At 37.8% G+C, this 13,752-nt stretch overlaps 2 protein-coding genes across 3 annotated transcripts; both read left to right on the top strand.

Annotated features, from left to right (window-relative positions):
- Window positions 1-1,821: 1,821 nt before the first annotated feature.
- Window positions 1,822-7,571, top strand: rassf1 (Ras association domain family member 1). 2 transcript variants are annotated; one of them, XM_017435440.2, is made up of 7 exons: window positions 1,822-1,967; window positions 3,563-4,011; window positions 4,767-4,891; window positions 6,296-6,400; window positions 6,514-6,802; window positions 6,879-6,994; window positions 7,128-7,571. In XM_017435440.2, the coding sequence occupies exons 2-7, from the start codon at window positions 3,732-3,734 to the stop codon at window positions 7,275-7,277; spliced, it is 1,065 nt and encodes a 354-aa protein (XP_017290929.1). In that variant the 5' UTR covers window positions 1,822-1,967; window positions 3,563-3,731; the 3' UTR covers window positions 7,278-7,571. The 2 variants fall into 2 exon arrangements, with proteins under 2 accessions (XP_017290929.1, XP_017290928.1); XM_017435439.2 differs by having other exon boundaries at window positions 1,835-1,967; window positions 3,528-4,011.
- A 734-nt stretch (window positions 7,572-8,305) lies between these two features.
- On the top strand, window positions 8,306-11,279 carry tusc2b (tumor suppressor 2, mitochondrial calcium regulator b). Its single transcript, XM_017435446.3, has 4 exons — window positions 8,306-8,462; window positions 9,734-9,981; window positions 10,262-10,382; window positions 10,474-11,279. The coding sequence occupies exons 2-4, from the start codon at window positions 9,833-9,835 to the stop codon at window positions 10,537-10,539; spliced, it is 336 nt and encodes a 111-aa protein (XP_017290935.1). The 5' UTR covers window positions 8,306-8,462; window positions 9,734-9,832; the 3' UTR covers window positions 10,540-11,279.
- The last annotated feature ends 2,473 nt before the right edge of the window (window positions 11,280-13,752 follow it).

The raw sequence follows: 13,752 nt of genomic DNA, 5'->3' as shown, positions 1-13,752 counted from the left end.
AACAGAGGTTTTGTTTTATGTGTCTGTGATAAGTGTTTCTGGCAGCTGTGGTTCATTCCTGCGCACTGGCTTAAAGAAACTCTGCTTCATTCTTCTGTTCAGACCTTTTTTTAAATCTCTGGGATGTTGGAGGTTTTCTCACATCAAGCTCTTCACTTTTCAGTTGAATCAGAATCAGAAAAATTAACTCATTTTAAACTACCTATTCACAGACTGTCATTCAATAATGTGTTTTTGGTTTTTTTGTGCAGGTTAGGAACTTGTGTGTAAATGTGTTGGAAATTTGAATTAAATGAATACAGAAAAATGTTCCTAAGCTTTTAAGAGTCCTACTTTTTATTCTGTTTTTGAATGCTGGACTTATGGCAAATATTTTGTGAGTTTTCTCTCTCAGACTCACTGATTCTGTCCTCAGGATATCCAACCATTTTTATTCCTCTGAATTCAAATTTGGTTTTAGTAGATTTGGTTCCTTTCGTCTTTGCTTAAAAATTAGATAAGTAAATAAGCTCACTGAAGGAGAAACCCCTGTGGCACTCTGTTGAGCCACTTGTCACAACTATATTGGGTTTACTCCAGAAAATAAGAAGACATCTTTATCTGCCAGATTGTTGCCTGCAGGCTTTTTTCTTTTTTGAATGACTTCCAGATTCCTCTTAATCATTAAACAGTTTACCCATTTAAAACTGACTTCAAGCCTTTGATGGAAAGCTGTCTCCACCTGTTCCTCCGATGATTATGAGTTTTACATTTCTTATATTTTCTTCTTTGTAATTTTACATCCTTTTTAAATTCTCATTATAGATTAGGAACGTCAAAAAATCCATAATTCAAATTTTGAATGGGAAGAGGAAAAGAAAGAAAGAAAATTCTATCAAATTATGTAAAATTAGAGGTCAAGCATTCCTTGAGAATGCATATCACCCGCCACCTTTCCCCCAATTTGGTTGAACCTTGAAAATAATATTATTTGTAGTCTTGTGGTATATTTTGAGATGTCATGTTCATAGTATGTGTTGGGCACAACTCTCAGCAACAACCACACCAAATATTAGCAGAATATGTGTAAATCTGACAATACTGTAGTATTTTTTGTGTTTTCTAAGGTCAGTTGGCTGTAGCGGCCATCTTGATTTGAATTGGCTCTCAAAGCTATTCAGTTTCAGATTTACATCCAATGATTAATTGCTGAAAGTTTCATTAAAATCCGTCAACTGGTTCATGAGATATTTTACTAACAGGCAGACAGAGTTGACCATAAATAGTTAATGGCAAGATATTAAACACATTTTTTGTGTAATCTGTTAGCACTCAGAGTATGTGTTAGGGAACAGTCACAGCTACCGCTACATCAAATCTTGGAGAAATATCTGTAAAATTGACTGAGTTGTAGTCATTTTTGCGTTTTTAAGGTCAGTTGGCTGTGGCAACCATCTTCAATTGGATTGACTCCATAGAATAATTAGATGCAGATGTTCACCCATTTATCACGATCTTCAAGTTTCAATAACATCTGCCCAGTGGTTCCGGAGATATTTTGCTAACAGACACAAGCAGACGAGGACAAAAACATTATCACCCGCCTTCACCTTTCGACGGCGATATATATATAGGTGATGCAGGTGATGCTTTTGGTTCAGGGAGTTAGCAAATTTAATTGTTTGTTATTTATTATGGAAAAATAATAAATGATGTGTCATGGCGGCAAATCTTCATATTTAATCTGTATGTTTGTGTGCTTTTTACAGAGCCGTGTGTGTAAAACCATCCCTATGAGTGTCTGCTCTCTGTAAGGCACATTTGGGATTAGATGATAATCCCACAGTCACACTGTGCATGCGCAAACTCAAGTGCGTGCGTCTGCGGGAGGAGGAGGAGGAGGAGGAGGTTCGGTTTTAATTCAGCCACAAAGTGCGTCCATCTTTCTAATATCATCCACAAACAGCAGCGAGGATGAAGTGAATGAGGTGAGCTTTTATAACAATAATAATAATTATTATTACATTATAGTTCTCAGTCGGAGGATCCGAACAGTTTGTTTGTTTCCGTCCTGTTTCAGGCAGGATTAAACCGGGTTGTCCCGTTCCACCTGCTTTACATTTTTAGAGACAATCGTCAACTTAAAGAACGACTGATCACATAACAGCAAACGCGGAAACAGCCGAGAAGAACCCTGCTCACAATGAGTCCTTGTTGCCCTGCATGAATATTTTCTCCGTGCGGTGACCCAGTTGGCAGATGGAGCCTGAGGTCCTTCACATTCAAGTCACAATAAGTTTGCTCCGCAAGAAGAAAACTACACTGAACACGAGTTTCACGCGCCTCCTTCAGCGTTTTGCATCCTTTATGGAGCCTAAAGAGAGCAGCTGCCTTTAACCTGTAACATTATATTTGTTGGCACATGTGTCAAACTATCAGCTGCTGGGGTGGAAGCAGAAATGCTAAATGACACATGTTAAATCCTACCTAAAGTATTCACAAGATGTCAAGGAGTACGAGTAAAAGTACTCATTCTGCTTCAGAATAAAACCTTCTTTTAGACTAATATAGATTAAATATTATTAAAATATACAATATTGCACTAGCTGTGAATAAATAAATACATCACTCATCAATCTCTTTTACTTGAAAAATGTTATCTTAAACCACTCAGAATTGAATGGTTTAGCTTGTTTAAAACTTCAACAATAACTGCTGAAGTCTGCCCTGTCTGTCTGTTAGCAAAATATCTCATGAACTATCGGAGGGACTTTTATAAAACTTTCAGAAAGTTATCACCATCTGTACATCTACAACTGATTAATTTTTGGAATGACTCTTATCCAAGATGGCTGCCACAGCTAGTCAACATTAGGCAACACAAAAATGCCTAAAACTCAGTCAGTCTACAATTTGATGCAGAAGTAGCTGAGAGTCATCCACAACACATACTTTGAACATGAGTTCACACTTAATGTTATTTTCTAGGTTTGACCAAAAATGACTACAAGTTTTGTTGTCTCTCAACATAAGAATATCCTAACTCTGGCATGAAAGGCTGTGGGTGATGGTAGGCCTTTAGTAATGTTTTTGTTCATTTTTATTAGATTGTTAAATGTATAAATTAGTTTTTCATGTGTGAATGAAATAATTCAATCGTTTTGTTTGAATGATTCAGTACTTTAAAGCACTTTGAGTTGCATCTGTTTGTGTGAAGGCTGGTTTTTAAAGTGCTGTAAACTCATTAAATGATATCAGACAGAAACCCAATCTCCGGGGCTCAGATTGTTCCAAATGACTCTGTTTTGTTTTCGTGTCACAGACAGAAGCAGTACAAACTGTAGCAGGACAGCAGGATTATATCATTCTGTCCCACATTTTAATATAATCGTCTGATTCCTGACATCAGATAACAATTATTAATCTTTTGTTTGGGCCATTCGTGAATCCATGCTAACGTTTAATGTTTTAATCTTTTGATAAAACCAGATTTAAGTATATCTTTTTTGTTGGTTTGTTAAAACACCTTCTGCTTCTGTGTTGGACAGGAATGATTTCAGTGTGTCTTCCATCTGCTTCGCAGCTCCTTCGAAAACTTGAACGCTCTGACAGGAACTCCGAAAGTGGGCCGAACAATAAAGAGCAAAAGCCAAAGCATGGAAAGGAGCAGATGTCACCCCGCTCTCCCCTCGTAGGGCTGCAAACAGACCCCTCGTGGACACTGGCATGTGGGTTTCTGCGTGAGGGACAGGATGTCTAACTGTGAGCTGATCGAGCTGAAGGACCTCAGCGTTAACGATCCCATCGAGCTGGCAGCCTCCGCCCTGCCGACTGGACGCCCCAGCCAGCCCGGCCACAGCCACGCCGTCCGTCTGGTTGGAGACAGAGTCACCATTGAGGCGCCCGTCTGTCACACGGGGGAGGGCGCCGTGGGACACGACTTCCAGCCGTACAACTACACACACCTCACCTGGTGTGACCTGTGTGGAGAATTCATCTGGGGGCTTTTCAAGCAAAGTTTGCGCTGCGCCCGTGAGTACCTCCTGATGAGGATCTGTGTACACGGTTTTCATAAAAAAAGATTAAAAGTAGAAGCAACTCGAGAATGTAAACTATTAAAATCAGCTTAATGAGTCCTGATATAACACTGATTGACACGTTTTGTTATTATAAAAAGCAATTAACATTTAGCCGATCTGTCATTTATGGTTTTACTGCTATCATTACAACAGAATAACCCCTAATTTCTGTGTTTATTTTGCAGATTATTTATTGAAACAAAGGTACCTGCTGATTTTTAAAATTAAGAAAAGACTAAATGTTTTGCTTCCTTTTGAAAGTGAAGAAAAAAGAGAAATATGACAGTTTCTTCTTTTATTTTTAAAATGTGCTAGGTGCGGAAAACATTGCCTTGCTTGTTTTAAAAGTTGTTTAATCAAATTGTTTTCAAGACAAACTAAGGGTAATTTCTGAATTTGCGATAAATCCATAAATTTTGTGGAAAAAACCAGAAACATCTGTCAATTCAAACTTGAATAAGCCTCGTATTTAGAGGTCAAGACCATTTTTTTTTTTTGCTTTGCAGATTCCAGCAAGACTTTTTCTAGTAGTTTTTTTGATTTATGTAAAACTTCATCACCTTGTTCATCAGAAACTCTGAGAAGCTCTTTTATAACCTTTAACTTAAACAGTTACATTCAAACCTGCAGTTATTTCTCCCAGTGCAGGAACAGGCTGCTGAGTAAACCAGACGTATGTAAGCTTACTGTTAATTTCCTCCTCTTCAGACTGCAGTTACACATGTCACTACCGCTGCCGACCGTTCATCCTGCTGGACTGCAGCACACATGGAAGTGTGTTAATGCAGAAGGCAGATTACACTGAAGACTCCATTGAGACCGACACAAATGTGGTAATTACTAACATAATATCTTACCTGTTGTAGGTATCGCTATTAAAACAGCTCCAGTGTGAAAAATGTTATAGCGCTTCAAGTAAACATTGTTTGATGAAGCATTACATTAACATCAGTTTTGCACTGCATTGTTTTTCCAGCAGCAATAGTCTGATACTCCTCCTCGAACTGCCTCAAGCTGCACAGGAAGTATCACAGCAAGCTGCTGCTATTTGCTTTTGCAAATATCCAAAAACATAAACATATAAATCGTCATGTACCTCAAAATAACCGTACCTAAAGGAGTCTAAATTCGCATTCACGTGAACCACAATGAAACTTTGGACATGGGAGTTGTTTTAAACTAGTTACCCAAACTGAAGCTGTTCAAAAAGTTATCTGCAACAGATAAGATACTAGCTGTTCATAACCTCTCCAAGGAAGCCCACTTCAGGAGATCTGAACTGTAGTTTTAACTGTGCAAGCAGAAATAAACAAGTTTAGAAAAGAATAAAGCGACTCAGCACTGACCATATGGTGGAGGCTGGTTGGTTGAAGCAGATGGAGGCTGCCCTCTGCTCTCCTATCATTAGTTTTATTACACAGAGGTATTAGTTTTATTACTCTCTGTGAAGACATCTGTACAGAAAGTAGCTTTGAAGGAAGGAGAGAAGTCCACCTAAACAATAAAACAGCTGTTCTTACCTCGGTTTAGACCTCCAGAATATATTATAAATAAACCATAATCCCAGCAAGCCACAGTTAGAATTAGGTGTTCAACAAGTGCGTGCTTCTGTCCTTTGATTTGAATTTCTATTTTTTTCAGGCAAATACTTTGTTCTTTTTACTATTTGCCTTCATTTGTGTTTGTGTTCAGCCCAGCCTCTTTATTTTAAGTTTTAGAAACTAAAACTACACTAAAAAGAAGTATCAAAAAACATCATTTTTATTTCTAAAAATCTGGAGAACCTCCAAAAAATGAACACATTAAACCCTCAGCTTTTATAGTAAACTTTCAACTTTAGCCTTGAGTTTAAAACAGCTTCTGTATCAAAAAATTATAATGATCCAATTGAAGTTAGAACGGCAGAGTTCCACTTTGGTCTTGGCCCCACTCTGACCCTTACAAAAAAATCCCATGAGAATCACATGTGATCACATGGGAATCACATGTGATTCCCACATTTCCACATGTGAAAACGTGCTTTTTTTGTGGATTACGTGAACCACATGTGGAAAATGGGAATCACATGTGATCACGTGAATTTTGTGGGATTTTTTGTAAGGGGACTAGCAGTTAGCATTAATAGTCTATAACCCTTATCACAGAACCACACTTCAGAAGATCTGAACTATCTCTTTTTAGCGTTTTGCCTTCAATTGTTTGGTCTTTATGTGTACTTCCCATCTTCTTTTATTCAGGATGAGCAGATCGAACTGGGTAAACAGGAACTGAGTGTTGGTGAGATCCGGCAAAGGGTGAAGGAGTACAACACTCAGATTAACAATAATCTCTACATGGTTGTTGTGAGTGACAGTTGATATTCTCTGCATTGTTTTGTGCAAGAACATGTAGTAAAACTGTAACTTTAATTGAAATGCTGTGCCCCCCTTTAACCCTTTACTCTGGAAACTTGCAGAATAAAAATGGGTCCTATACTGGTTTCATCAAGGTCCACTTTCAGCTCCTTCGTCCCATCTCCCTCCCTCCTCCTCAGCGCCAGAACTCCAGGGAAGAAGGGGACCAGCAGGACAGACGGATACAAAGGCGGACATCTTTCTACCTCCCCAAAGATGCTGCGAAGCACCTGCACATCAGCTCCGAAACACGAGTGCGAGAAGTCATCGAGGCGTTGCTCAGGAAGTTCACTGTGGTGGACAACCCAGCAAAGTTTGCCTTGTTCGAGCGCACCGAGAAGCAAAGCCAAGGTGGGATTTTTCCGATTATGAAAACGCAACTGGACGACGCATTTGGTTCTAAAGCTCTGATTTGTTTTCTCTTCAGTCTGCATGCGTAAAATGTCTGAGGACGAGCGCCCTTTGTTTTTGCGCCTGTGCGCTGGCCCCAGCGAAACAGTGTTGAGTCTGGTTTTGAAAGAGAATGAGACAGGGGAGATAAATGTAAGTCCCCACTCAGCTTAAACTGTGGATAAATCTGTCACTAGATGCTGCTGACAACAACAATAAAAAACACACATATGTCACCATAGTCTGTTTTTTTAAAAATAAACTGTTTTATTTATTTTTTTTGCAGTGGGATGCTTTTAGCCTTCCTGAGTTGGGCAACTTTCTGCGAATCTTGCAGCGTGAGGAAGAAGAGCACGTGCGGCAGATTGTAAGGCGCTACGCTCACGCTCGGGACATGATGAAGCAGGCCGTGGCTCGCATAACCACACCTGGTTGATGACGAGAAACTCAAAGGGTCCTCGTAACTGAACTGTGAGAAACGCTGTATTACATGTGAGGTAAAAGGGAAGAGCTCAGGCAACAATAGTGTTTTGAATAAATGTTATAACAAAGCACAGTATTGTATTTACAGTTAATGTGAACTACTTTATGCAACTTTTATGTAAACAAATCCTCATTTTTTTTCCATATGCTGGAGTTAAATCAATCTGTGAAACTGAGCTGAGTATGTTCATGTGTTGGACATGTATTTATATTCAAATTATCTAATAAACTGATCATATGATGTCTGTTTCGCGAAGAGAATCGATCCTTTTTCAACTTTTGTCTCTTAAGCCTGACAAATAAAAGTCAGTCAACAAACACAGGTTCCCAACACGTAGTGTGCATTTATAATTTTTCATTTCTGATACAAGAGGAGTGAAGTTAGCTGATAGCAGGGCACAAAAATAAAGACTTCCTGAAAAGATCAGAGTGTATACTTTTTGGCAAATCCCGTTCTAATGTAAAATATGACAGATTGCTGGATTAAGGAAATGTCTAGTATGCTATCACACATAATGTTTGAGAATTTGGAAACATTTACTTTTTATTTGCCAAAGTTAGGAGGGGGAAACAAAATATTTTAGCCACCTGAAATAATCTGTTCCCCCTACATAAAATGGAAACAAATTAATTTACCTGCAAGTCTTTTACTTTGTTTTCAAAATAAATCTATCTATCTATATATATAGATATCCACACACACATGTACACCTGTACAATTGTTTTTGTGTGTGTGTGTGTGTATATACACACACGTATCTCTATCTATATAGAAATTAGGTCTTTCCTTACTTACATATTACAATCAAAACTCCAAGTTTTTTTTATTTACAACACGTTTGACTAAAAAGTATCCATACAGTTCCTTTTAGCAGCATAAAAACGATCATTTTGTGGAAGTTTCAGACTGTTTTTTTCCTCTGCATACCGGCACTGTCCACCAGGGGCGCCAACCAGTCTGGACTTTTCTGCAGCAGCTGGTGGAAACACGCAGAAGAAGAGCCTGCGACGTCGGCAAAAACAGCTAATGTAGCTGTAGATGTTGTCAGCTTTCTGCCACTTGACCGAACTGGAAATTCACCAAGACAAATTCAGCCGAGCCATCTCCCACCTGCGAACAGACCACTACTTACTTTAGGTTGGTTTTTATTTCTGAGATTGAGGTTGTTAAGGCTCGCTAGCCGACCAGTTTGTTAGCCTTTGTCAACGTCTAAAGTAAACGTATTTTGTTTAAAAAACGCGTTGACCTGATTGTTCTGGTTACTGGAGGATAGTTTTCTCCGGTTGAGGGAGCAGACAGGTTATAGGGGAACGTGGAGTTTCTGTAAATATTTCCCGCAGGAACAAACTTTTCACCTTCTGCTGGCTGACAAGACAAGCTAACAAAAGTTGCTTCGTCAAGGCTACAGACTTGGGTCTTTAGAGACAAAACTGCGTGTTTCTTGTTTATAGCCGTGTTCGATTTTTTTAAACAGATTTGAATGCAATAACATGTCGTGACAAATACAGATGTACGTGTCTCAGAATGTGGGCTTTCACTGTCTTGACTCTGGCCCGTGATTTGCTGACATTTCATGGACACATGCCTCGGATCTGAATGACTTCCTCCTCTGTTGTTGGTGCAGATCCATAAGGAGGATGTTTACAGACGCAGTGACGCTAGGCCACTGGTGCCAAGACTAGGTGCTGTAAAACAGCTTGAAGTTTCTTCAGCCCCAGGCACAGGCAGCCCGAAATACACACAAATAAATACAATAATTAACAATATGTGCACGACTTGTTCTTGTATATTAAACTAAATGGAACATGGCAAGGAAATTCAACATTTCAGAACGTAGCATTATAGGTAAATAATAATATTATCGTTTATAAACTATGTTTGTTTTGCTTTCTTTTAATATTTGTTTTTCGAGGTCAACCAGTATGAGTTTTTGTTTGACCAATACAAACTTTTAGAAATTAGGGCAGCAGAAGCCAGATATAAAACATCAGCATTTAAAAAAAAAAATCTAACATAGATCACTTAACTGAAAGAGACATAATATTAGCAACCCTTAAAAGAACCTTTACACTTGAAAGTAATATATAAAAGAGCATTTTTACCTAAAAACTACATTGTGGCTAATTAATGAAGTGTGCACAGGCATGACAGATATATATATTAAAGTGGTCAAAATCATCTGATTAATCAGTCTGGTTCTATTTGTGTGTGTGTTAATCCTTTTTAATATTTGCCAAAGTTTTACTTTATTTTTGTATTTTCTGAAATATAACTTATTTCCGAACACTTTGTTGGGGTGTTACAACTATAGTTATGTCTTTTTCTGCTCATTTTTATGTATTTTTTTACTGTTTGCCCAAAAAAACTATTTAGAAATTTATCTCTACATGTTTTTTCTCCCTCCCCAGGGTATCCTTCCTCAAGAGGCACATTTTTCTCCAGTACAGTAAGGCTGTATCACCACTGGACGCTGTGTGATTCGGGAAAATAATGTGCTGTAGCTGAAGATGGGGGGTAGTGGCTCCAAATCCAAAGGATTTTGGCCTTTTTCCGGCTCAGGTAGCGGGGACGATCCAGCCAAAGATGGGAACGAGCAGTCGCTGAAGAGAGCTCGAAGTTTCCCGGGTGCAACACCTTTTGTGTTTACCAGACGAAGGTAAATATGGACGTAGTGCACAAAAACGTTCACATGAATCATAACAGGGTCAAATATGGTTGATCTCAACATTTAATTTCAGTGGTTTAATAATTTTAGTGAAATTATCGACAGTATTTCTTATCTTTTATTACCAATGCAAGACAGACTAGAATAAAAAATTATATATAAGTCCCTTTGTTGTCTTTATTAGATGTCCACCTTACATAGTTTAATCCCATCTACTGATATTGGATTTGCATTGAAATCACTCATTTTTATTTATTTCATTACGCTGCAGTTCTATGTACTTCGATGAAGATGGCGACTTGGCCCACGAGTTCTACGAGGAGACAATTGTGACTAAAAATGGACGTAAAAAAGCCAAGCTGAAAAGGATACAAAAGAACTTAACACCTCAGGTGAGAAAGGCGAACTTCAAGAGATTTAATCAACACTAGTTTTTTTTTTTTTCTAGTCAAAATCATTTAAGTTTCTTTTGTGTCATTTCAGGGAATTATAAAGCTGGATCACCCATGCATCCATGTAGATTTCCCAGTCATCCTCTGGGAATCCTGACTGTCTTTGATTTACTGACAGAAGCCACTGTGTCACCTTCGTCCTGTGGTTTGCAGATGGAAGCAAGAATCAACATTTAAAAAAAAAAAAAAAAGAAAACAAGCTGCGATCTCTTGATTTATCTGATGCTCCAGTGTGGAACGGCTGTTTGCATTGAGTACCGAACCTCTGCATGTGATCTGTTTTTGGCTTGTGTGCAGTGAGACACAGGGTAGGCCACCGCTAGGGATGTGGAGGGGAAACAAAAAAACCCCTCCCAGTTTCTAGAGATCGTGGTTCGTGTGCATGTCGGTGTGAATGTGTGCAGACACAGAACTGACACATGAAAGATTCCCTATAATGTTTTGCTGCAGATTATTCTCTGGTATAAATCACTGAACTCAATGAGTTTAAAAATATAATATTAACCCGTACTTGTTTGTTTTGTTTTGTTTGTTATGGTCTTACCTTAAGTGAGGAATTTGTCTGTGCACACTTGAGTTATTTTTTATTTTTTTGTCACCGTTTTGACTTGCTTTAATGCATGGAGCAGGATCAGCTTGTGGGCAGCAGCCTATTGAGTTGACAATCAGAAGCCCACGACATCTGAAGTGGATGAAAATCATGGAATATTTAATGGACTTGTTTCAGTGGCTTCACGGTCACCTGGAAACACAACAGCAGTGAGATCCTGTTGTTTTCTTTGCTGCCTAGGCGTAATGTGTTTAATTTATTAAAACATTTTTTTAATTACAAATTCAGATGGTGACCCTGTTGTTTGTTTTATGTCTACTTGCCAGCCGGCGTTTGAAAGTGCTTTTACTTCACATCCACTTTGTAGAAGTCACAGAAAACTCATAGTTACATTTTAGTGGTTACAGAGTCCTTAAGTCTGAGTCTTGAGGTGTTATGGTGGGTGAAATTTAATCAGTTTATAGAGACTGTACCAATTTTTAGGTTTTATTCTCTCCCTGCCACATGTGATAACTGTTAATTAGTTCTGACTGAATCATTTAATTCTTGAAGAACAGACCTCATCTTTTCTTTTGTACCAGTTATGGTAGCTGTAGGAATTTATTTCAGGGCTGGGTTGTTCAGTGACCAGTTAATGTGTAAAATAATTCCTTTTTCAACCTCTTTTTACGATTTGAGCTCAATAAATTCCCCGGTCGGGTCATCTTGGAATTAAAGTCCTGATATATTTAGATCGTCAGCTGTCGAGCTTAAATCTGACAGGATTTCTGCGCAGTCTTGAAAAGTATGTAATTAGCTGTTAGTAATTTCCAGCTATAAATAAGGGGGTAAAAAGTGTTGTCAAACATTCCCCTTTTTTGAAAAACGCACACATTTGGATTTCTAAAATATATTTGGCTTTTATGTATTAGTGTTTTTCCATTTTGTGTTATATAAAACACCCTGTGAACCGTGAACAGTTTAGCAAAATTAACCTAATGTCGTATTAAAGAAGACTTAAATCTTTGATTGGGGTCATTCCAAAAACGGAACATTTTCTCCCCAGAAGTGATGTCTTCTGTGCTGTACATTTAAAGAAAAAGTCTGTACTCAGACATCATAATATGGCCTGAAAATTAACTAAAAGATTTGTAAATTTAAGTATTAAGTTCTGTTATATTTTATGTGTAAGAACCTTGATGAAGCAACTCTAGTCTAAGCAAAATGTTGTAAATGTGAAGCTCGCAGGACAAGCTTACATGTTGTCAGATAATCTTTAATAATAAGAGAGATTTCAGCTTTTGGGAACAGGTTTTAAAAGCTCAACAAACTGGACCTTCAGCTGCAGAGGAGACTGCAAAAACAAAGTGCAGATGGGCGGCTGCCGATACGGTACGTGGAGAAGGTTTCAGAAGGTAGGTGAGGCCATTTTCTCTCTCCGTGGGAGAAGAGACTTTCACAAATCTGACTGAGATTGCTCTCCTTAGAGGATCAAGAGTTCTGACTGAGATCCACTCCATATTATTGCTTCTACAAAATTATTTAACCCAATAAAAAGTCTTTTGTTTGTTTTACTTCTGTTGGGGCTTTTATGGTCTGGGGGAGACTTGGCCACCCAGTTGCTTTTTTGTTTATTTTTACAAAGCTGAAATAACAGGCATGAAATGCTGTCTTGTGGTACATCCTGTGGTTTTGCTGACCAATGTATGGGCTTGTTTTAAGATATGGAGTTACAAAATAATGTTTGATTCAAAAGCCTTCTCCTCCCCCCCTCGGTGCCTAATACTGAAAGCAAATGTATCCATTTTTTTTTTCAAATCTGGTTTCAAATATACCACATCCAAAAAGGGATTTAACAAGTCAATAAGGTTTGTTTTTAAAGAATGAGTTCTTACAGACTGTTTTTCAAAAAACACTTTTACTCTCAAACATTCGTCCAATCTGGTTGAATGAAAATATTCAAGTCAGCTACAAGTCTTGTTTACTTTTCCTTGATTAAAACATGTAGAATCAGATTCAGAGCAACATGTTTTACTCTTATTTAGAAATTGAAAATAAGGAAACTGCGTTATTTCTAATCAACCAGAACAGATCAGCTTACGTTAACTGTATATATTATAATGCTGACTTTAAGACAATTATCCTGTTAAATTTTGAAGGATAATCCTAAATAAACTTAACAATGTTCATGTATTAAAAGATGTTAAATACGTTTTATAGTCTTAAAGTATTTAGGCTGATAAAATCTGAATAACAGCCCTGTGAACCTGTGAGGCAACGAGTGTAAAAAGCTACAGTCACGCTAAGAAGAAATTACATTTTCTTTTAAAGTCTGGTGTTTTATACATCAGGGCATAATAAAAACTAAATTATGATGTTCCTCAAAGGTTGTAAAATTAGCCAAATACACCCTCATAGGTGAACAACACACAACAGATTTTGCAGGACAAAATATCTATGAAATGTGTGAAAAATTAATAAAAGAATATGATTCAGTAAAACCACATTTAGCAGCAAGAACTAATGAATCAATCTCTTCTGTTTGACTTTATGAGTCTCTGACATGACTGTGACGTTTAGGTCTACTCATCTTTTGAATATTTGGTTTACTAAGGTTGTTCTTATGCACACATGTATTGTTTTATTATGTTTTTTTATGATATTATTTTTTATCTTTCCCACCACAGCATTTTCACACTCTGAAGTCCGGACTTTAGCCTTTTTTTTCTGCTCTTCCCTCAGTCATTCTGTAAATTATCTGCTCTGTGGGAGACTGTTTAA

Source organism: Kryptolebias marmoratus, linkage group LG4, assembly GCF_001649575.2.
Source record: "Kryptolebias marmoratus isolate JLee-2015 linkage group LG4, ASM164957v2, whole genome shotgun sequence".
NCBI lineage: Eukaryota > Metazoa > Chordata > Actinopteri > Cyprinodontiformes > Rivulidae > Kryptolebias > Kryptolebias marmoratus.
The sequence above is the reverse complement of the archived record's forward strand: the minus strand, read 5'-3'. Positions and strand labels throughout refer to the sequence as shown.

What these genes read in the sequence shown, in the direction of transcription:
- rassf1 (XM_017435440.2), top strand. Translation starts at nt 3,732, where the DNA reads ATGTCTAACTGTGAGCTGATCGAGCTGAAGGACCTCAGCGTTAACGAT. An exon ending in CACCGAGAAGCAAAGCCAAG is followed by an intron (nt 6,803 to 6,878) that starts GTGGGATTTTTC and finishes TTTTCTCTTCAG; the next exon opens with TCTGCATGCGTAAAATGTCT. An exon ending in ATGAGACAGGGGAGATAAAT is followed by an intron (nt 6,995 to 7,127) that starts GTAAGTCCCCAC and finishes TTTTTTTTGCAG; the next exon opens with TGGGATGCTTTTAGCCTTCC.
- tusc2b (XM_017435446.3), top strand. Translation starts at nt 9,833, where the DNA reads ATGGGGGGTAGTGGCTCCAAATCCAAAGGATTTTGGCCTTTTTCCGGC. An exon ending in TTTGTGTTTACCAGACGAAG is followed by an intron (nt 9,982 to 10,261) that starts GTAAATATGGAC and finishes ATTACGCTGCAG; the next exon opens with TTCTATGTACTTCGATGAAG. An exon ending in AAAAGAACTTAACACCTCAG is followed by an intron (nt 10,383 to 10,473) that starts GTGAGAAAGGCG and finishes GTGTCATTTCAG; the next exon opens with GGAATTATAAAGCTGGATCA.